Source organism: Capricornis sumatraensis, chromosome 2, assembly GCF_032405125.1.
Source record: "Capricornis sumatraensis isolate serow.1 chromosome 2, serow.2, whole genome shotgun sequence".
In the NCBI taxonomy this organism is placed as follows: domain Eukaryota; kingdom Metazoa; phylum Chordata; class Mammalia; order Artiodactyla; family Bovidae; genus Capricornis; species Capricornis sumatraensis.
In genome coordinates, this window is record NC_091070.1 from 192,717,624 (window position 1) to 192,739,666 (window position 22,043).

The following is a 22,043-nucleotide window of genomic DNA, read 5'->3' on the forward strand; positions in this document are numbered from 1 at the left end:
GGAACCCCTGAGGGCATTGCCACAGCCCAGATCCTAGCACAGGGCCTGGCACACGGTGCTGTTTGAGCCAGGTTTGTGGATCAGTAACAAGGGGGGCTGCCGTCTATGGGGTCGCACAGAGTCGGGCACGGCTGAAGTGACTTAGCGGCAGCAGCAGCAGCAACAAGGTGACCACTTAATAGTCTTGGCCATGCAATCCATGACTGTATTGTGCGTGCTACGTGCATGCTGTGACTTCAATCATGTCCAACTCTGTGCGACCCTATGAACTGTAGTCCGTCAGGGTTCTCTTTCCATGGGATTCTCCAGGCAGGAATACTGGAGTGGGTTGCCATGCCCTCCTCCAGAGGACCTTCCCGACCCAAGGATCGAACCCCCGCCTCTCGTCTCCTGCATGGCAGGCAGGTTCTTTAGCCCCAGTGCCGCTGGGAGCTGTCCCGTAGTGTTTTCCCATTCTGTTATTCCTGCTACGTTCTTCCCTTCACTCTCCCTCTGAGTTCATCTATGCATGTCTCAGGGATCCTTGTCCCCTCCCACGTGGATAGGCGATGGGGAAACCTGTAGCAAGCGGCAACTGTGTTTTGTAGCATGTGTTACCACATTTTGTTTCCACAATAGCCCTATAGGCAGGGCTGAGTGGCCCCACCAGATAGAGGCATCAGATCAAGACCTAGAGGGGTTGGATGACTTTGTTCAAGGTCACCTGGCAAGTTGGAGGCTGACCCAGGACGATCCCAGATCTGCCTAGCCCCCAGACCCGTGCTCTTTCTCCACCACCAGATTCTCTCCCAGCCCTCTCCCCATCCAGTGTGGCCAGTGCAGATCTCAGAAGTGTCAACCTGGTGACACTATATCCGTCACCTTAGGGTGGAGTGAAGGAAGCACAGGGGATCAGCTTACTAATTCGAGGGCCCGATGAATTATTCACACCACCATTAACTTGGAGGCCCTTGCAGCCTCACCTCTCTTTCCCCTGCTTCAGATCCTCAAGTCCTGGCCTGCCCCGAGCTCTGCAGACCTGCGGGGACCTGATGAGGAGATGCTGGAGGAGCTGGTATTCTGTCTGCCGCTGGCAGTGGCGCTGCTGGGCCCAGACCTTACAGCCCAAGCCACCAAAGGTAAGAGCTGCTGGGACAGGCAGGACCTGGGCGGGAGGCAGAAGGGTGGCAGGGGGCGGTGGGGTCTCAGAAGGTTTCTGCGTGAGAGGCCAGAAAGTGGAAGGCCTTTCTGGGGAGAGTTGGCTGAATAGAGTTGTACAGCTTCTGAGATGGTGAAAGACAGTATTTGTTGAGTGCCTACTATATGCTGGGTACTTTCCACGCAACATGCATGAATGCATTTAATCTTCACAAGAAACTTCAAAGTGGGTATCAGTCTCCCATTTTACAGGTGAGGAAACTGAGGGAGAGAGAAGTTAGGTAGCCTGTCCAAGACTGCATGCTTACCAAGGGTGAGGGGAATGGCTCAGAGAACGATTGAAGATTTGTTGCTGGAAGGAGTCCTTATTTTCCTCCTGAGAGCCTGCTGTACTTCCCCATCACCAGTCAAGTGACATCAAAGTTCTCTATAAAGCCAACCTCCCCCTCACCCAGGTCTGGCTCCAATCTCTGTATAACATCCAGCCTTGGTTCCCAGCATCCCTTGGGCATCCCATGCTCTGGCAAAGGATCACATCCCCTTCAGGAGATCCTTCACCCTTAGGGCTTTCACCCCCTGTGCCCTCTGCCTGGAAGGTCCCTTTTCTATTTTTCCACCTGAAAACACCTGGCTTATCCTTCAAGCTCAGCTCAAGCACCAGCTTCTCCAGGAAGACTTCCACATCCCTTCATCAGCCTCAGATGCCCCTCCTTGGAGCTCTTAGAACCCTCTTCTGGCACCCTGGTCCCAGGTCCTTTGTGGGGCTCCAGTCCTCTGTGAGTCTGTCTGTAAGCCAGGGCAGTATCACTCACCTGTCTTTGAGGGGCTCGTATCTAGTGGGGCTCAGCCAACGGCTATCTGTGCCTTGCCTTCCTGCAGGCTCAAGGGGGTCTCAGGAAGGAAACCTACTTGGTGGCAGAGATGGGCCAGGCACCCAGGCGTCTTACTCCATGCCAGGGTGATCAGAGAAGCTAACTGTTCCTATTTATAGCCACTGGGACTTCAGAGGCTTTGGAGTGGCCCTGGGGGTCAGGGTGCCTGAAGGACAAAGCTTTTACCTGTGCTGGCCCCTGGGCCCTCCTGGGCCACAAGAGTTTTGCTCCAACCTTCTCATGGCCTTTCCCATCCAGTGGGAAGGTCTGAGGGAATGACAATGACAGTCACTGGACAGGATGTCCCTCTATCCTCTTGACATAAAGGCATGGATCAGACACCACTCCTGCCCTGATCTGCCCCCCGGGGCCAGATGACCTGTTGTGAACTGGGTGTGCATCTTGTAGCCCTTACACAGCTTTCTCTTCTCTGTGCTCACAGCTACCCAGCAAGGTCATTATGCCCATTTCACAGATGCCTGACTAGGCTCAGGGAGGCTAAGTGACTGTGAGTCTGAGGCTTTAGTTGTTTCCGGTTCCTCCCTCCAAATCTTCCCCAACTTATGAAGCCTTTGTTCCTCCTAGCCAAACATCCCCTTCTCTCGTGTCCCTCCTCTTACTCGGCTGGCTCCAGCAAGACTGGCCTGCCTCCCTCTGGACCCCAGAGTCCCCTGTGTGGCCCCAGCACATTCATACCGCATGGCTTTGTCTCATTTGCCTAACTCCCCCCATCTTCCCCCCTAGCTGTGAACACCCCAGGGAGGGACCCATTCTGAATCAGCGCAGGCATGTACAGTGCACATGCTTGACAAATGTTCCTCTCTTACAGGAACTTTGGTGAAGCATCTTCAAGATGCTTTCGGTTGCAAGGGACAGAAACACAACCTGGATGAGTTTAAGCAAGAAGAGAAATGCTCTGGCTCTGTCACCAGGGAGGCAAGGGTGTAGCTGAGCTGGGCCGCTTGGGTTCCAGGCCATTTCGGCTTGTCACGTGGTTGTTGCCGTCTGCTGACAAGCTTTCTCAACAGGCCCTGAGCATGGTCCCACCCAGAGCTCTAACTCCCAGCCTAGGGACCAGGGAAGAAAAGGTTCTCATCTGGGCATTCTGCAGCAGGATTCTGGTGGCACAGGCCCCACCCCCCAGGCCAGTCACTGTGGCAGTGGTGGAGGCTTCAGGATTTCGCAGCTAGGCTCACGTGTCCTCCCTGGGTCAGGGAAAGATGCAAGAGGGTTATCATATGGAGGCAAGGGAAGAGAGCAGTGTTTAAAATCAGGGGCTTGTTCTTGGAAGAGATAGAGGAATGGGTGCTGTGTGGACCAAAACAGGATATCAGCTACAGTGGTAACTTCCCTTTCTGGGCCTCAGTTTTCTTATCTGTTAAATGGAGTCAGTAACACCTGTGCTGCCTATTTTATGGGGATATTATAAAGATAATACAAGATCACTCACTCGTTCATTCATTCAGCAAATATATACTGAGCACCTGCTTTATGCAAGGAGCTCTTCCAGATGCCTGATTTACAGCAGAGAACAAAGTAGATGAAAATCCCTGCTTCTATAGAGTTTACAGTTTTGTGGAGAAAGACTGACAGTGAACTGAACAAATGAGGAAGTAAACAGTACATTCAGTGGTGGGTGCTATGGAGAAAGCACAGCAGGAAAGGGAGAGAAGGGCAGAGGGATGGGGAAAGGGTTTCAATTGTAAATAGGGTGGTTGAAGGAAGCTTCACTGACAAGGTGACTAAGAATGTGTTGATCATTTTTTTTCAACTTTTAACTATGAACATTTTCAAACACTAAGTGGAGAAAATAGTATAATAAATCCTGATGTCTCCATCAACCATCTTCAACAATTGTCAACATTCTGCCTTTCTTGGTTCTTCTAAAGAAAGTGAAAGTGTTCGTCATTCAGTCATGTCCAACTCTTTGTGACCCCATGGACTGTAGCCCGCCAGACTCCTCTGTCCATGGAATTCTCCAGGCGAGAATATTGGAGTGGGTTGCCACTCCCTTCTCCAGGGAATCTTCCCCACACAAGGATCGAACCTGGGTCTTCTGCATTGCAGGCAGATTCATAACCATCTGAGCCACCAGGGAAGCCCTCTGGTTCTTCTATCCTACCCCCATCTCCATTTTAGCCGGGTGTGGGACAGGGGAGGGTCAGAGAAATTTAAAGACCATCTCAAATATACTATTTTACCCATAAATATTTCAGAGTATATCTAACAGATATATATTCAATAGATAAATATTCCCAATAGTATTGCAATTATATAACAATTTCTTAATTTTATCTAATAGTTCATGTTCCATTTTCCCCAATTGTTGCAAAAACAAAAAAAAAATCCTATTGCAATTGGTTTGTTCAAATCAGAATCTGAACAAGGTTCACACATTGCTTTTGGTTGGTATTTGACTCTTGAGTCTTTCTCTCTCTTTCTTTTTAATTGACTTCTCTGACAACCACTTTTCTGCTCTATGAGTCTGACATTTTAGATTTCACATATAAGTGATACCATACAGTATTTGTCTTTCTCTGTCTGGCTTATTTCACTTAGCACGATGCCCTCAATGTCTGTGTTGCTGCAAATATCAGGATGAATGCCTTTTTCAAGGCTGAGTAACACCTATGTCGTATGTATCTCCATTCATCTGTTGGTGGATGTTTAGGTTGTTTCCATATCTCGGCTATTGTGAATAATTGTGCAGTGAACATGAGAATGCAGATTATTTTCCGATATGCTGTTTTCAGTTCCTTTGAAATATACCCAGAGTGGAATTGGTGGATCATATGGAGCCCTTTTTTGTTTTTTTGAGAAGCCTCCATATTGTTTGTCACAGAGGATGCACCAGTTTCCATTCCCAACAACAGTGCAAAAAGATTCCTTTTTTTCCCACACATCCTTGCTAACACTTGTTGTTTCTTATCTTTTAAATAATAACCATCCTAACAGATGGGAGGTGGTGTCTCATTGAGGTTTTGACTTGCATTTCCTTGATGATCAGTGATGTTGAGCACCTTTTCATGCACCTGTTGATCATCTGTATGACTTCTTTGGAAAAATTCCTATGCAATTTCTCTACTCATTTTAAAGCAGACTATGTTTTCTTTTTGGCCTTCAGTTGTATGAATTCTTTATATATTTTGGATATTCACCTCTAATCAGATATATGATTTGCAAATATTTTCTTCATTCCATAGACTTTTCTTTTTCCATTTTATTAACAGTTTCCTCTGTTGTGTGGAGGTTTTAGTTCAATGTAGTCACACCTGTTTATTTTTGCTTTTGTTGTCAAATCAAAAAAATTATTGCTGAGACCAAAGTCAAGGAACTTACCCTCTATATTTTCTTCTAGCTGAGCCTTTTAAAAAATATATTAGTTGTGTCTCCCCCTGCCACCTTATTTACTTTGAAGCACCTGGGTCATGAGAATTTCCCACATTCTGGACTGGGCTGCATGTGTCCTCATAAGGTCATTTAGACTCTTCCTCTAGCTTCCATATTCCTCTAAACTGTAGACAGATCCAGAGATTTCATTAGCTTCAGGTTCCTTTTTTTTTTTCCTCTATAAGAAGGTATTATAGGTGTTTCATCAGGTCACCTATTATCCAGTGTTCCACTTTGATGTTAAGATTGACCAGCGGGTTCAGTTAGCCTCATCCATCCATCATAAAGTTTCTTATAAATGTAACTTTTGGGGTATTTTTTAAATGAATTTTTAAAATTTATGTATTTTTGGCCATGTTGGGTCTCTGTTGTTGCACGGGCTTTTCTCTGTTGCGGCGAGCAGGGGCTCCTCTCTAGTTGCAGTGAAGGGCTTCTCACTGCGGAGGTTTCTCTTGTTGCCGAGCACAGGCTCCAGGCACGCGGGCTTCATTAGCTGCGGCACACGGGCTCAGTATTGCAGCTCGCCTGGTCTGGAGCACAGGCTCAATAGCTGTGGCCCATAGGTTTAGCCACTCTGCAGCATGTGGGATCTTCCCAGACCAGGGATTGAACTAGCATCTCCTGCGTTGGCAGGTGGATTCTTTACCACTGCGCCACCAGAGAAGCCTGGTATTTTTTAATTATAAAAATTTTCAAACATTAGCAAAGTTGAAATAATTTTACAGAGAATATTTATCTACTTCAGTAGGTTTTACCTCTCCTCATTTACCTTTTCCCTCCATGATTAGGATAGATGGTGATGATGACGATTTCATTAAGGTTTGCAAACTTATGTTTTCTAATGTTGTTATTCTTTTTTTAAGAAAAATTTATTTATTTGGCTCTGCTGGATCTTAGTTGCGGCATGTGGGATCTTTGATCTTTGTTGTAGCATGAGGGATCTTGAGCTGCAGCATGTGAACCCAGTTGCAGCATGTGGGATCTAGTTCCTTGACCAGGGATCAAATCCAGGCCCCCTGCACTGGGAGCGTGGAGTCTTTACCCCTGGACCACCAAGGAAGTCTCTAAAGTTGTTATTCTTTCTGTAGTCTTCTTTAAATAATACTTTTTCATCATCAGCTATTTAGTTATCCTGAAATGCATATAATTTATAACAGGAAAGGCAAATTAAATGCTTAATTCTTTCTCTCTGTAGCAAGAAGAAAATGACTTCCTGCCCCAGAAATCTCTAAAAGAAATCAATAAGTTCCATTTTAATTTCTTTTAATTTTTTTAGTTCCTTATGAATTCATAAATGGTTATATATTTGATGGGTTTCAACTCACTGCAATAAATCTTTTTTGAAGCTCCAATTATACCTTCTTTAGCCAGTGGGAGCCCCTTCTAGCAGGTTTCTGTGTCTTTTGACACAATCCCAGCAGTTTTGATAGCTTATTTACTTTGTAGCTTGACAAGATGTCCCAAGTGTATTTTGTATGTTTTCTGCCCCGGCTATTTCTCTAAGGAGTCCTGGTTCATGTTAGTTGGACATAACAATCTTAACCTAATTTAGTTGGATATAATAATCCTAATTTAAGTCAAAGGGGTACAAAATACTACTGGAATATTATTGCCTTTAGGCTTTTTAGTGAACAGAGCTGATAAGTTAATATTTTTAGAAATAAAAATAAATCTTAAGTTCATACTGATGTTCTCAATTCAAATGAAGGATCTCAAGAGTTCTACTTAGTTTTTTTTAGTTTTAATTTGTATCTCTCTCCTCTTATACTGCAAGTCTTAGTTTCTATTGACATTGGCACACTTCCTTTGTTCCAATTATCAGTTCAGTTCAGTCGCTCAGTCGTGTTCGACTCTGCGACCTCATGGACTGCAGCACGCCAGGCTTCCCTGTCCATCACCAACTCCCAGAGCCTACTCAAACTCATGTCCATTGTGCAGGTGATGCCATCCAACCATCTCATCCTCCGTCATCCCCTTTTCCTGACTTCAATCTTTCCCAGCATCAGGGTCTTTTCCAATGAGTCAGGTCTTCGCATCAGGTGGCCAAAGTATTGGAGTTTTAGCTTCAGCATCAGTCCTTCCAATGAATATTCAGGACTGATTTCTTTTAGGATTGACTAGTTGAATCTCCTTGCAGTCCAAAGGACTCTCAAGAGTCTTCTCCAACACCCTAGTTCAAAAGCATCAATTCTTCAACACTCAGCTTCCTTTATAGTCCAACTCTCACATCCATACATGACGGCTAGAAAAACCATAGCTTTGGCTAGGTGGATCTGTGTTGGCAAAGTAATGTCTCTGCTTTTTAATATGCTCTCTAGGTTGGTCATAGCCTTTCTTCCAAGGAGCAAGTGTCTTTTAATTTCATGGCTGTAATCACCACCTGCAGTGATTTGGGAGCCCCCCAAAATAAAATTTCTCACTGTCTCCACTGTTTCTCCATCTATTTGCCAAGAAGTGATGGGACTGGATGCCATGATCTTAGTTTTCTTTATGTTGAGTTTTTTTAAATTAATTAATTAATTTTAATTGGAGGCTAATTACTTTACAATATTATAGTGGTTTTTGCCATACATTGACATGAATCAGCCATCGGTGTACATGTGTCCCCAATCCTGAACTTCCCTGCACCTCCCTCCTCATCCCATCCCTCAGGGTCATCCCAGTGCACCGGCCCTGAGGGCCCTTTCTCATGCATGGAACCTGGACTGGCAATCTAGTTCACATATGGTAATATATATGTTTCAATGCACTCTCTCAAATCATCTCACTCTTGCCTTCTCCCACAGAGTCCAAAAGTCTATTCTTTATATCTGTGTCTCTTTTGCTCTCTCACATATAGGGTTATCGTTACCATCTTTCTAAATTCCATATATATGCATTAATATACTGTATTGGTGTTTTTCTTTCTGACTTACTTCAGTCTGTATAATAGGCTCCATATGTTGAGTTTTAAGCCAACTTTTTCACTCTCCTCTTTCACTTTCTATGGCATTGGGGTTACTTAATCTTTTGATATTTTAAAAATTATATTAAAATTATTCATGATTAAAAAGTCAAAATTATAAAATAAGTTGCATTTAAAGATGTCTAGCAGTCACACCTGTTTCCTCCCTGCTGCTTACTTCTTCCTGTGACAGAGAACCATTTTTATTAGTTTCCTTCCATTGTTTTCTTTTTCAAAATATAAACAAATACATTCATATAAGAATGTACTTTACACTTTGTAATAGACTGCACATTTTCACTCAGGATGGGGTGGGTAATATTACTTTTAATTTTTGAATTCCCCAACGCACATCTTTAGTGCCTAGTATATTTTATTTAAAATCACAGGCCCATGGGAATTCCCTGGCAGTCCAGTGGCTAAGACTCCACGCTTCCACTGCAGAGGGTACAGTTTCAATCCCTCTACCTATAAAATTACAGGCCTACCTGACGCTTCCTATCTCCTTCCCCTGCTTTATTTTTCTCCAGAGCACTTCTCACTAGTTAATACACTCCATATTTTCCTTATTATGTTTGCTGTCCATCTTCCCCACCAGAATTTTTGTCTTTTGTTCCTGCTGTAACCCCAGCACCTAGAACAACGCCCCACACTCAAACAATATTTATTGAACACATAAAAGACTGTTTGGCAGTATTTGAAGAATAAGTAAATGAATGAACAAATAAATGAATGAATGAATTGATTTAGGGTCGTGGCCTTTGCTCTCTCATTCCATCCCAAAGACCCTGCTTTGAAGCTGGGCCATGATCCGGGACCCCAGCACTGACTCTGGGTCATTCTTCACTCTTGCCACAGGTGTCAAATGTGGGGGTGTGCTTTCAGCACCTTCTGGAAACTTCTCCAGCCCCAACTTCCCCAGGCTCTACCCCTATGACACGGAGTGCAGCTGGCTGATCGTGGTGGCCGAGGGCTCCTCCGTGCTGCTCACCTTCCACGACTTTGACTTGGAGTACCACGACACCTGCGGCTTCGACTTCCTGGAGATCTACAACGGCGCCTCCGGGGACCAGGGCAACCTGCTGGGGAGGTTCTGCGGCAGGGTGCCCCCGCCACCCTTCACCTCCTCCTGGCACGTCATGTCTGTGGTCTTCCACTCAGACAAGCACGTGGCCAGCCGCGGCTTCTCCGCGGGCTACCAGAAAGGCAAGGGGGACTTGGCGGTGGAGAGTGTGGGCTTGGGTGAGGTGGGGAGGGCGGCGGGGCCAGGTAAGACAGGCCGGGTCTAGGCATCTTAGCGTGCAGGCCGCCCTGTTTCCTGGATGCCCCTGCTCTCGTAGCTCACGGGCAAAGGCGGCCTCTGTTGGCAGTCTTGGTGGTTGTGTGTCCCCAGCTGCATGTCAGCACTCCCCTCCTCTCCCTCCGTTATCCTGGGAGCCCCCAGAGGGTCTCACTGTGCTCAGGAACGAGGCCTCTTGTGCTCGCCTGTCCTCGTCCTCTCACCCCTGAGTGGCCTTGGGACACAGGAGGGGACACTGCACCGCCCCTGCTCCTCACCCCTCTGTGGCATCTTATTATGTCATGGGCACGTGAGTTCCCCCCAGCCCTCAAGTCCTCACCAGTGGAAGGGGCACAGGGTCTGTGTGGAGCTGGTGATTCTCTCCTTCACAAAGCTTTCCTGAGCTCGTCCCTTACATCACGGTCCCTAACCCCAGCCAGGCTTGGCACCTGCCCTCAGGCCAGTGAGGGGAGCACAGGCCTTGCTCTCAGTGCCTGTCTGCTGGACTCCTTCCTCCTTCCTCAGGCTTCTCTGTTCACCCTCAAAGCTCCTTCGTCCTCTCTTCTCCCAAGGCCAAAACCAAAGGCCTTCCTCACGTCAGCTCAAGCAACGGGTGCCGCAGAGGCTCCTGGTGCACAGCATCCACCAGCACCAATCAGGGCCAGGGTGTGGGCGGGGGCGGGTGTGTGTGTGTGCGCGCGCGCGTGTGCAAGCTGTGGACATTAGTCCCCACTGGCTTTGGAGGCATAGATTTGCAGAATGCTGAAACACAAGAACTGCAGACAGATCTAATGGTAGTGGGATTTTAGATCCCTAGATTTTTAGATTAAGATATCAAAGTTATAATACCATGTGCAATGTTTTCCAATGTTTTAAAAAAACAGGAGTACCCTTACATCAGGAAGAGCCTTATGTTAATCCCTGATATATAAAAGAGGGATTTAGCAGCATTTTATTGTAAGCATTTAGTTTATAAGTTCGTATTTTTAACATGTACTTCAGTTCAGTTCAGTCGCTCAGTTGTGTCTGACTCGTTAAGTTTCAGCTTTAGCGTCATTCCCTCCAAAGAAATCCCAGGGCTGATCTCCTTTAGGATGGACTGGTTGGATCTCCTTGCAGTCCAAGGGACTCTCAAGAGTCTTCTCCAACACCACAGTTCAAAAGCATCAATTCTTCGGTGCTCAGCTTTCTTCACAGTCCGACTCTCACATCCATACATGACCACTGGAAAGCCAAACATTGAAAACATCAGTAAATATTGATGGTCTCCAATTAGTTATATCTTTACAGTTGAGGTATATGACTGTGGATTCTATCTTTCACTGAGTTAAGAAAAAAAGTTTGAATACAATGTAAGAATGACATTTACACCAGCTGTCTGCAGATTGATGCCCCGGGGCCACCGTGGAGCCCTGAAACATAGTTTGAAAGTCCCTGTCAAGTTTGAAAGCCCTTGCTAACACAGTTTGAAAGCTAAGGGTATTGAGGTTGGAAGGGATCTCACAGACTGTCAAAACCTGTCCTCTGTTTTCACAAACAATGCATCTCAGACCAGAGAAGGAACGTGCCTTCCCATGGTCACACATCAGGGAAGGGCAAACTCTGGGACAAGAACTCAAGTCCTTAGCTGCCTGGCACAGCACTCCATTCATACAGCCTTGCCAGGGGATGAGATTCTGCAGTCTCAGGAGACACAACCTAGTGTGCCCCTTCCTGCTGGTGGCCTCCAGCTGGTCACACCATTCATCATCACACACCTCCTGGTTATACTGCCGCACTAGGTTCCAAAGGACTTTCACCAGAAACTTCTCAAACTCTGCATGAGTCTGAGCCTGGTGGGTCAGATTGAACAAGTCTTTTGAGTTCTAATATTTCCATGGGGCTCAGAGAGGCTGAGTTACTTGTCCAGGGTCACACAGCAGTAGAAGGCAGAGCTGAGAACACAGTTATCTTCAGACTTCAAGTCTATCTCTACTTCTTCAGATCCTCCCTCTAAGCCTCAGTTTCCTCATCTGTTACGGAGGTTTGATAATATTCCTGGTCTGAGGTGTCTCAGCCTCTGTGCACCACTGTCCTTGGTAGGAGGGACAGTAAGACTCACAATGTCAAGCGTACAGACTCAGTAGTTAGTCACATCTCACGCTCCTTGATACCAGCGGGGTGACCCGCTGTCAGGGCCCTGCTCTGTCCCTGGGCCTTGTCAATGGCACCTGCTGGTCTCCACGTCTCTGAGAGCTTTTACCAAAGCTGTGGCAGCCTACCTCTACCACCAGCAGCCCTCAGCCTGCATTCTGAGGGGCTGGTGGGTGAGTGCCCCCACTCTCCCCCTGTCTCCCTCGGTGCCCACCTGTGGTCCCCTGTCTCTCCCAGATAAACTCTTGGGGCTCAGACCCTTCTCTTGGGCTCTGTCTGGGTGAATGCTAACTCACACAGGTAAGTCGCTTAACTTCTCTCTGCCTCCAGTTTCCCGGCTGTAACCTGGGGGAACCACCCTGCTTTCCTCATGGGGTCACTTTGCGGTTGTTATTGTTCAGTCATTGTCGTGTCTGACACTTAGGGTGATGGGCTAAAATGATGGCTTGTGCCCGCCACCTAACAAGTACTCAGTGGGTGGTGCCAAGTGTCCGGGTGAACACTTGTGGGAGTGGCATTTCCCAAGGGAGGAGATGGGGATGCCAGGGGAGGGTGCCAGTTCAAGTGGGATCCCTTGCAGATGTGTGTGGTGGTGTCCTGACCGGCCTGTCAGGGGTCCTCGTCAGCCCCGAGTACCCCAGCAACTACCCCAACAACGCAGAGTGCCACTGGGTGATCCGGGCCACTGGCCCCGCCGCCGTCAAGCTGGTGTTCGTGGACTTCCAAATGGAGGGCAGTGAGCAGTGCACGTACGACTACGTGGCTGTGCTTGGGGGGCCCGGCCCTGCCCAGGGGCACCACTACTGCGGCAGTGCCAGGCCCCCCACACTTGTGTCGCTGGGCCACGAGCTGCAGGTGGTCTTCAAGTCTGACTTCAACATCGGAGGCCGCGGCTTCAAGGCCTACTACTTCTCAGGTGGGAGGACTGCAGCAAAACCCAGAGGGCTCTGTGCATGCTGGGGGGCGGGGGAGGAGTTCTACTTTTCTGCCTCTGGGTTTGGCACTTCCTGCTCTTTCTCTGCCTGAAATGTTCTAGCACACTCTTTCTTGCCTGGCTGATGCCAAGGCACAAGCATGTCACCTCCTCTGTGAAGACTTCCTGATACCCTCTGAATAATTCTCTTCCTTCAGCTCCTTTGAGAAGTGTTTTCATAGCAATGATCTAACGCTTGTCACTTCTTTATGTGGTTTGCATGTCAATCTCCTCTGCCTGACTGCGAGTTCCTATAGATTTATCTTTGTACCTGCTACATAGAAGACATTCAATTAATGTTTGTACAAATGAATGGATGAACCTTTGGGAATTAAACTCTAGTGGAGGAGATGGAGAAGAAAACAGTGAATACTCGCTGTGATCTGTGATATCTAATAGTAAGAATGATGGATGACTTCCTGGAGGTGGAAAGAATTGAGCAATGCTTCGAAGGAGTTAAACAGTGGCAGAAGGAAGGGAAGGGTGTTCAAGAAGTGCATGGTCGCTTCAGTTGTGTCTGACTCTTTGCAAACCTAGGGACTGTAGCCTGCCAGGCTCCTCTGTCCATGGGATTCTCCAGACAAGAATACTGGAGTGGGTTGCCGTGCCCTCCTCCAGGGGATCTTCCCCACTCAGGGATCAAACTCATGTCTCTTAAATCTCCTACATTAGCAGGTGGGTTCTTTACCACTGAGCCACCAAGAAAGCCCAAGCAGCAGGATCAGTATATGGCATGGAGGACAGAGAGGGTTTGTGTGCTCATAGTGCTAGGAGATGTTTGGTGAGGCTGGAGGGTGGGGCTCAGTGAAAAGGGGCAAGGTCATGAACCACCTTGCCTGTCAAGTCCAGGTTTGGACTTAACTCCAAGGACAGGTATTATACATTTTTATTGAATTCCCAGTAGGGTCAATACTCAGGCAATGGATTACCCATTGGAGTGAGAGTCCCAGTTTTCAGCTAGTTACAGTTTAAAGCAGCCTTTGGGATTACTTGTCTGGTTTTTTGCATGGTGCCCACAACCTGCCGGGTGGTTTTAGGATCCCTATGGTGCCTGCTGCCCAAGCTATTGTTGCAGAAGATAACAGTCTCCACCCTTCTCACTGTTGCTCCTTTGGACCTGCTCTCCCCAATCCAGGAGAATGCCAGGAGGAGTACACTGCAGTGCAGGGCAACTTCTCCAGCCCGCAGTACCCCAGCCCCTACCCCAACAACCTCCGGTGCCACTGGACCATCCGCCTGCCTCCTGGCTACCGGGTCAAGGTGTTCTTCCTAGACCTGGAACTAGAGGAGCCCAGCAGCCTAACCAGGACCTGCGACTTTGACCATCTAGCAGCCTTTGATGGGGCCAGTGAGGAGGCGCCTCTGCTGGGGAATTGGTGTGGCCACCACCTGCCACCCCCAGTCACCTCAAGCCACAACCAGCTCCTGATTGTGCTGCACACGGACCGTAGCACCACCCACAGGGGCTTCTCTGTGGCCTACATTGGAGGTCAGCTGGGGTAGAGGGTGAGGGTGTGCTGTGGGGGAGGTGAGGCTGGGGTCCCAGGACTTTGCAGTCTCCTTCCTCCATCCCTCTTTCCTCTATTGCACCAATTTCTCTGGTGGCTACATCACTGCCGACTCCTGCCCTGGGGCCTCTGAGGCTGTACCAATGTGACTCCTGCTTATTTTCACTATTATAGTGACCTATTTTTCTAGCTTCCAAATCTACGATTCCCAATTCCTCTCTATCTGTCCCCATGGGCCCCTGACTTCTCTTGTGCTATGGTTGATTCTCATATCCAGGGGCAATACACAAAATATGGTGATACTATTTATGTTCATAATGCTGAACAACCTTGCTTGTACAGTCATAAGTCCTGACTGACCGTGGTTTGAAAAACTACTGATCTTTCAAGACCTTTGATTTCCTTTTATAACAAGAAGTCTAGAGCTAGTCAGCTGCTATATTGGTTCAGGGACTCAACAATATCCCAGTTTGCATGTCTGAGATTCTCTCAGCCTCATGACCACAATATGGCTGCCACAACTCCAGGCATCATGTCCATGCTCAAGTCTGGAAGAGGGTAGGGGAAGTGCCTGCCACAAATGTCCTTTTATCAGGAAAGTAACAGCATTTTTGGAAGCACTCAAATTTCTCCTTCTTGATCCCATTATTTTAAGCTTGATCATATGGCTGTGCCTAGCTGCAGAGTTGGCTAGGGAACTTGGCCCTCAGCTTTTCCATCCTCCATAGTGCCAGTTAGATTTGCCAGCTGTCAGCATCTACCATCTATTCCCTCCTCTCACCACCCTTCCCTGGGCCATGGGCCCAGAAAAGCCTGTTCTCTGGACCCACTTTGCCCTCTACCTGACCAGGCTAGAGCCTCTTATGCAGGCGTAGAAACGGAGATGCAGAGAGGAAAGGACTTTGCTGATGTCACACAGGCAGCAGTGGCACAGGCAAGGCTAGAACTCACATTCCTGCTTTTTGTGTGGCTGAGAGGGACTGAGGGGAGGCTCATGGCTGAGCTCAGACAGGCTAGGGCCACATTCAAGTACTGCTGGGCCTCCCCGGTGGCTCAAACAGTAAAGAACCCACCTGCAATGCAGGAGACCTGGGTTCGATTTCTGGCTTGGGAAGATCCTCTGGAGAAGGGAATGGCAACCTACTCCAGTATTCTTGCCTGGAGAATTCCATGGACAGAGGAGCCTGGTGGGCTACAGTCTATGGGACAGCAAAGAGTTGGACACGACTGAGTGGCTAACGTGTGCACACACACTGATCATCCACTGGGGCTGACCTGTAGGGGAAGGAACCAGGAGAGCTGCAGCAAGCTAGCGGCACCGAAGTGACCTGAGCAGAGCCCCCCTCTGTCTGCTTCAGTCACCTCCACCCAGAAACCGGCAGGAGGACTCTTCCTCTGTTAGAGTGACCTCTTCCTGGATGGCACTTGGAGATCCAAGTGCCACAAGCTCTGCCACAGCTGGCTGACAGGTCTCAGTAAACTGAAGATACCAGCTGAAGGTGCTGCAAAGTCCCCTTTGTTCTGAAGGGCCTATTTCCAGGCCTGGGTTCTCTCCCAGCCATGTGTGATCTTGGACAAGCCCCTTCTCCTTTTGGTCCCTCCAGAGACAGAGGGTGGGCCTCTTCTCTCCTGGCTCCTGTTTCAGATGCAAGGGCCCCACTCCCACCCGCCCCCTCTCTCCCTGATGTCCCTGGGAGCCTGGGGTCAGACAGGGCATTCGTGCTGGGCCAGGATCCAGATGTGGCCCAGGCTGTAGCCGGCCTCCCGGCTGGAGGACAGCCTCAGCATCAATCAGGGGTGACACACAGTTCAGCGCCACCAAGATCATCGTGGGAGACGGCAGGCCCATAAATCGCCGACTGCCCAGACACCAGAGGCTGAAATATGTCTGAGGCGTTTCCCGGAGAGGGGTTGAGAGTTCCTGGCCTCTGCCTGCCAGCTCCTTCCTTTTCCTCCCTCCAGCTCCCCACCCCCACGTCCTTCCTCCTAACCTCACCCGTGACCCAGCAAACACCGCCCCCTACACACCCGCATGCACACAAGCACGCACACACAGGCTCACACAGACCCAGTGGCTTAGAGTCAGATCGTCCTGGCTGGGAGGGGGTGCGGGGGCTCCCGCACAGGGTGGAGAGACCAGGAACCGTGGAATCTTTACAGACTCGATGGTTAAAATGCCAGCTTGGGCACTGCAGACAGTGTCACCTCTCAGAGCTCGGAGCTCTAAAACTGTAAAATGGACTTAGACGTCTCTGCCTTATGGGGTCGTTATGAGGAGGGAGAATGAGACTTTCTTCACTACCCTTTTCAAACTGCAACCCCCGCTGCCCGCCCCACCAACCCCATCCATGCATACATGCTGCTCTCCTCATCTCCATCTTTTTCTTTCCTTGATTTTCCTTCGACTACTCTGACACTTCGGTGTATTTTACATCTTTATTGCTCCCTCATCCGACTAGAATATAAACTTGAAGAAGGTAGGCATGTGAGGCTGGTTTTTTTCTTTTCATTTCTATATCTGGCATTCAGGATAGTGCCTGGACATCGTAGGCTGTAAATACTTGTTAAGTGATTGAATGAATTGCCTGGTATATGGCAAACATGATCAGCAAATAGTAGCTTCCATTATGATTAACAAAATTCATTCATTCAATTGTATATTCACCTTTCAAGCTCTGGGCTTAGAGGACTCTGAGAAGTAGGAATGGTGCCTGCCTTGGAGCTCATAGCCTGATGGAGTTAAATGGATAAATACATGTAAATATGTCCTTGTAGGACTGCATATGAGCCATTCACGCTCTGGGCCTCGGTTTTCCACCCACCACCCTTTGGCCAGGGGCTTGAGGAAGGTGCGGGGGTCAGACTGCCTGCCCGCATGGCCTCCAGCTCCCCTCTCCCATCCATCCCCAGTGGTGCCCATGAACGTGAGCTGCTCCCGCACCGACTTCCAGATCCTGATCTCTGCACAGGCGCTGGCCCCACTAGAACGGACCAAAGTCTACCTGGGAAGCCGGAGCTGTGCCGCCCAGGAGATGGGCAGCAACTTCCGGATCCACGCCCGCTTTGACACCTGCGGCACTGAGTCTCAGGTAGGGGGATGAGGGCTGGCACGAGGCGGGGGCCCTGATCCCTGGGGAGAGGCACCTGCCAGACTTGAGAATTCAGCTTCTCTTCCTGGCTCTGGTCATCACACCTCCTGGATATGGAACTCAGCCTCTCCTTCTCCTCAGCAAACTTGTTCAATGTAGACACAACAAGGAGCTCAAGTAGGGGAGATGGAGCAGGGCAATCCTGCTGCCAAACCTGCTGACGACCAACAGCCCCTACTGGAGGCCCCTCTGTCAAGGTCCTGACGTTTCTGGAGGCTTTCCTGCTGTCTCCTGTCCTCCCTGGAGCTCCCCAGGACCACACTGTCCCCACCTCTAACATATAGAGGTGTTTGAGCACTACTGCCTCCCGCCTGCCCACCCCCTTGCGGGAGGGGGTCCCTTTGGACTACCTTATGATCCAAATCCTTTTCTGGGTTCCACGAAACAAAAGAGCCCTTCAAGTGACAGGATCCACCTCCCTCCAAAGGCGGCGAGGTGTGCAAATGAAGATTTTCTACTATCCTTGTATTTTGGAAGCCTGGAACCCAGGTTTGGGGTCTTTAGCATCACTGGGTGGTTGCCCAAGCACCCTGGGTGTTTGTATTCTTAGGGGCATGTTGGAAAGGGTAAAGGCCTTGGTATCTGAGGATTCGTGATTTGGCAGAATCACCTGATTTCCAACAAACCGTGTTTCCCCCACACCCAGCATTAACCAAGTGTGTACCTCTGGCTCTTCCAGTTCCCCCTCTGCTCCCCAGCCTCCTGGCAGCCACCGTCCTTTTGATCTGAGTAGAGGAGAAGTGGGAGTCAGTCTCGGCTGCCAAGATAATCTGCCCTCGCCTCTACCCTATGCCCTAAATCCCCGAGCGGTTTTCTTTAGGGGCAGAACCACATTCCATAGAATCATGAGGTGATGGGGACAGAGAGCACCAGAAGCAGGGAATCATGACACCTAGAACAAAGGTGGGTCTCAGAGTTGCAGAACCTCTGCTAGAACTTAGAGCCTCATAATCATAGAAGCTTGGCGTCAATATCATGGAAACATAAAAACCGGGAACCTTAGACTCATGGGTTCTTAGTGTAACATGTACAAGTCGTAGACCCATGAGGACCAGTCTCTGCATTGAGTTGCTTTCACAGATGCGCAGTTCAAGTGGCCAAAAGCAGGACAACCTTTCTGTGCACGCGTGCTTTGTTGCTTAATCATGTCTGACTCTTTGCGACCCCATGGACTGTAGGCTGCCAGGCTCCTCTGTCCGTGGGATTTCCCAGGCAAGAATACTAGAGTGGGTTGCCATTTCCTTCTCCAGGGGATCTTCCCAACCCAGGGATTGAACTTGTATCTCTTGTGTCTCCTGCATTGGCAGGAGGATTCTTTACCCCTGTGCCACTTGGGAAGCCCCCAACCTATCTGTACTTTTCTTAAAGACCGCAGAGACTTGGTCTCATAACCATAACACCACGTATGTGTGGACTGTCTTTCCTCCTCCAGTCTCACTCATCAAAAGCCCCTGACCCTTTCCCACACACCTGTTTTGTGTGGCTTTCTCTCCATTGTTATTACGTGGATTCACTTTGGCCCTTTCACTGGGCCCACTTTCACTCTCAGATCCTGTCTCTCCCACCCCCCCAATACTTTGTCACAAAATTTCAGGGCTCTGGTCCTCCTCAGAGAATACGGTGGCAAGACAGGCTGAGGGCACGAGGCAGAAGACGCAGTCTCAGAGCCTTTTGGGAGCCCAGAGTTGGTAGAGACCTACACGGGCTCCTGGTCCACCGAAGTCCAGATCTGCAGCTCCCCTTCAGTCTCTTCCTGAAAGGGCTGCCCAGCATCCAGTGATGGCAGCTTCCCTCCTGTGTGTCTGCACTTTCTAGGCAGCTTTGATTTTTAGAAAAGCCTCAGCTCATAAGTGGGACTTCCCAGGTGGTGCTAGAGGTAACGATCCTGCCTGCCAATTTGCAGGCGACTTAAGGAATGTGGGTTCAATCCCTGGTTCGGGAAGATCCTCTGGAGGAGAGTATGGCAACCCACTCCAGTATTCTTGCCCGGAGAATTCGATGGACAGAGGAGCCTGGCAGGCTATAGTCGATGGGGTTGCAAAGAGCAGGACACCACTGCAGTGATTTAGCACACACGCACTGCTCAGCAGTAACGCAACCAGACAGGGCAGTTGGGGCGGTCTGAGAAGTGTAATGGCTGCTCTAGATTTGGGGAGAGTCTCTCAGCGTAACTGCAGCCTCCAGTCAAGACCACAACAGACTGTCTGTCAAAACGTTGTCCCTCAGTCCCCAGCCCCAAAGCCCCACCGTCTCAGGGCATCTGGACTCCTATCTCCTTCATCCGTGCAGGTGAGGAGGGCAGCAGCATGACAGGCTCCCCACATCTCACTCCTCAGTGGCTCTTCCCAACCCCTGGGTGATAAGCTGGACTGACCTGGACTCAACCACAGGGACACAGAATTGCTGTAGACACAACTGGGCCAAAAGATTCCAGAGGGAAAGTCACATCACACCAGGGAGACGGCATCTCATGGGGAGGCAGGAGACTGGCTTCTGGACCTAGCTCTGGGCAAATTATGGCTTTGCTGGGCCTCAGTGGCCACATCTGTGTATTGCCAAGGAAGGGAGATTAAACTAGATACCCTGAAAGTCCCCTTTGGTTCTACATTCTTTGGTTTGAGTGAGGTGCGGTGGTTAACAGCACAGTTAAGAATCGAGCAGCTCTGGGGAGAATATATTCCCTATCACTTGCGTGCTGTGTGGCCTCAGACAAGGGATTGAACCTCTGGGCCTCACTTTCCTCATCTGGCAAATGGGGATATTAATGGTACCAATTAGAGGAGGTTGTCGTGAGAATTAAATGAGATAATGCACTTAAATGCAGAGCCTGGAACATGGCAAACGTCCCTGTTGTTACAGTTGCTGTCTGTCATAGATTCCACCTCCCTGAAGCCAGAGCAAATACTGACCCATCGAATCTTATACTGTCCTTCCAGACATCCTGGTAGTGCCCCTTTGACAGGGGGGGCAAGGAGCTTGAGGCTCTGAGTGGGAAGGAGTCAGTGGCCAAGCTGGGACTGGAACCCAGACTCTGGAGTTCTGCCCCTTTGGCACTGAGTCCGCACATTGCTGGGGCACCAGGGGCAGTCCTGGCCCCCTTAGGAGTGAGCAAGTGCCCCTTGACCCCCACAGAGAAGAAATAACACCTCAGTGATCGTCAGCGTGCTGTACATCGACTTCTCAGCTGGTGGGCAGGAGGACACCCACGAGTACGAGGTCCGCTGCGAGCCACGCCGCAAGGAGGCCTCTGTGCACCTGCTGTCCGGCTCCCGCTGGCTCGGGCCCTATGCTGCCACGGCTGAGCACCTTCAGGAGGCACCCCCCGGGGATGAGGCAGAGGCACTGGAGGGCCCCGTGGCCATGGCGGCCCAGGACACCAGTGACATCGTCTTCCTGGGCCTTTGCATCCTGGCCGGAGTCCTCATGGTGGTTGCCATCGTGGTCCTGATGCTGCTGTAGGCGGGGGGACCTGGCATCTGACATCCCTGGGACCCCACAGTAGGGGTGAGAGCAGGTCTTATTGACTTGTTAGTGACCATGGGTAAGTCACTACCTTCTCTCTGAGCCTCAGTTTCCTGGGGCCCTTGACTCTATCCTACTTATCTTGGTACAGGTTTGGCATGAGGCTCAGAGAAGAGCATAAATGGATAAGAGCTATGTAAACTATAGCATGCCATGCACAGGTGTGCAATTGTTTTCATTGTCATTAATTTTAAAGATTTTCTGCTATAGAAAAGAACCCTCCTGTGTGTGTTGTTTGTCAGTGTATACGGTTGTGATCACTGGTGACAGAGTTGATAAAACTGACTTGTAACTTGTATGAGAACTTCACCATCTCAGGATACAAATAAGTCACCTCCTAATTTTCCAACTAATTGCTCGTCCTAAGCGCTCATTAGTGGGAAGTTCAGTATCCATCTAGGGGCCTCCACTCTCCTGAACTGACCCAGGAACCCCGAGGACTTTGTCTAAAGCAGGCCAGTCCTGCCTCCAAACTCCAGGAACAGAGAGGATTGTTGAAGACGGGCTGTGTGCATCCTGACAGACGCCAGTCCTGCCAGGTGGACAGAGCCCTGCCTGTGGACACCCACATTGGACTCAGTAATGAGGCTGGAGACTGAGGACTGGTGGCTCTTTCATGCTGGTGTCTTTCCCTAAATATTTAGTGATCTTTTGGGCTTACCAGGCGGCGCTAGTAGTAAAGAGACTGCCTGCCAATGCAGGGGTTGTAACAGATTGGGGGGTGGGGCTCAATCCCTGGGTCGGGAAGATCCCCTGGAGGAGGGCATGGCAACCCACTCCAGTATTTGTGCCTGGAGAATTCCATGGACAGAGGAGCCTGATGGGCTACAGTCCTTAGCGTCCCATAGAGTCAGACATGACTGAGGCGACTTAGCAGGCACGCATACATAGTGATCCTGGCCTGAAACGCTGATTGAAATCCCGTGTGTCTCTGCCCTCACCCTTAATGTCAAGCTTAGCTCACCAGCCCATCCTTTTCCTCCAGATGAGTTTTCTTTGGCACCCTCTGACCTTCCCCTGTTATTGGACTTCACTCAGAGATACTCCAGTCTACTGAGAGCTACTCCAGTCCACCCACGTTTTTCCAGGTTTACACCACAGTGAGCAGGGGTTGGATTCCCAGTGCTTTCCTGTGA

The 22,043-nt window shown here is 49.4% G+C and overlaps 1 protein-coding gene across 1 annotated transcript; it reads left to right on the forward strand.

Moving 5' to 3' along the window:
- The first annotated feature begins 1,039 nt into the window (after window positions 1-1,039).
- Window positions 1,040-20,844, forward strand: CDCP2 (CUB domain containing protein 2). Its single transcript, XM_068966586.1, has 6 exons — window positions 1,040-1,118; window positions 9,202-9,549; window positions 12,336-12,671; window positions 13,864-14,217; window positions 17,147-17,325; window positions 20,518-20,844. The coding sequence occupies exons 1-6, from the start codon at window positions 1,040-1,042 to the stop codon at window positions 20,842-20,844; spliced, it is 1,623 nt and encodes a 540-aa protein (XP_068822687.1).
- Window positions 20,845-22,043: the final 1,199 nt, after the last annotated feature.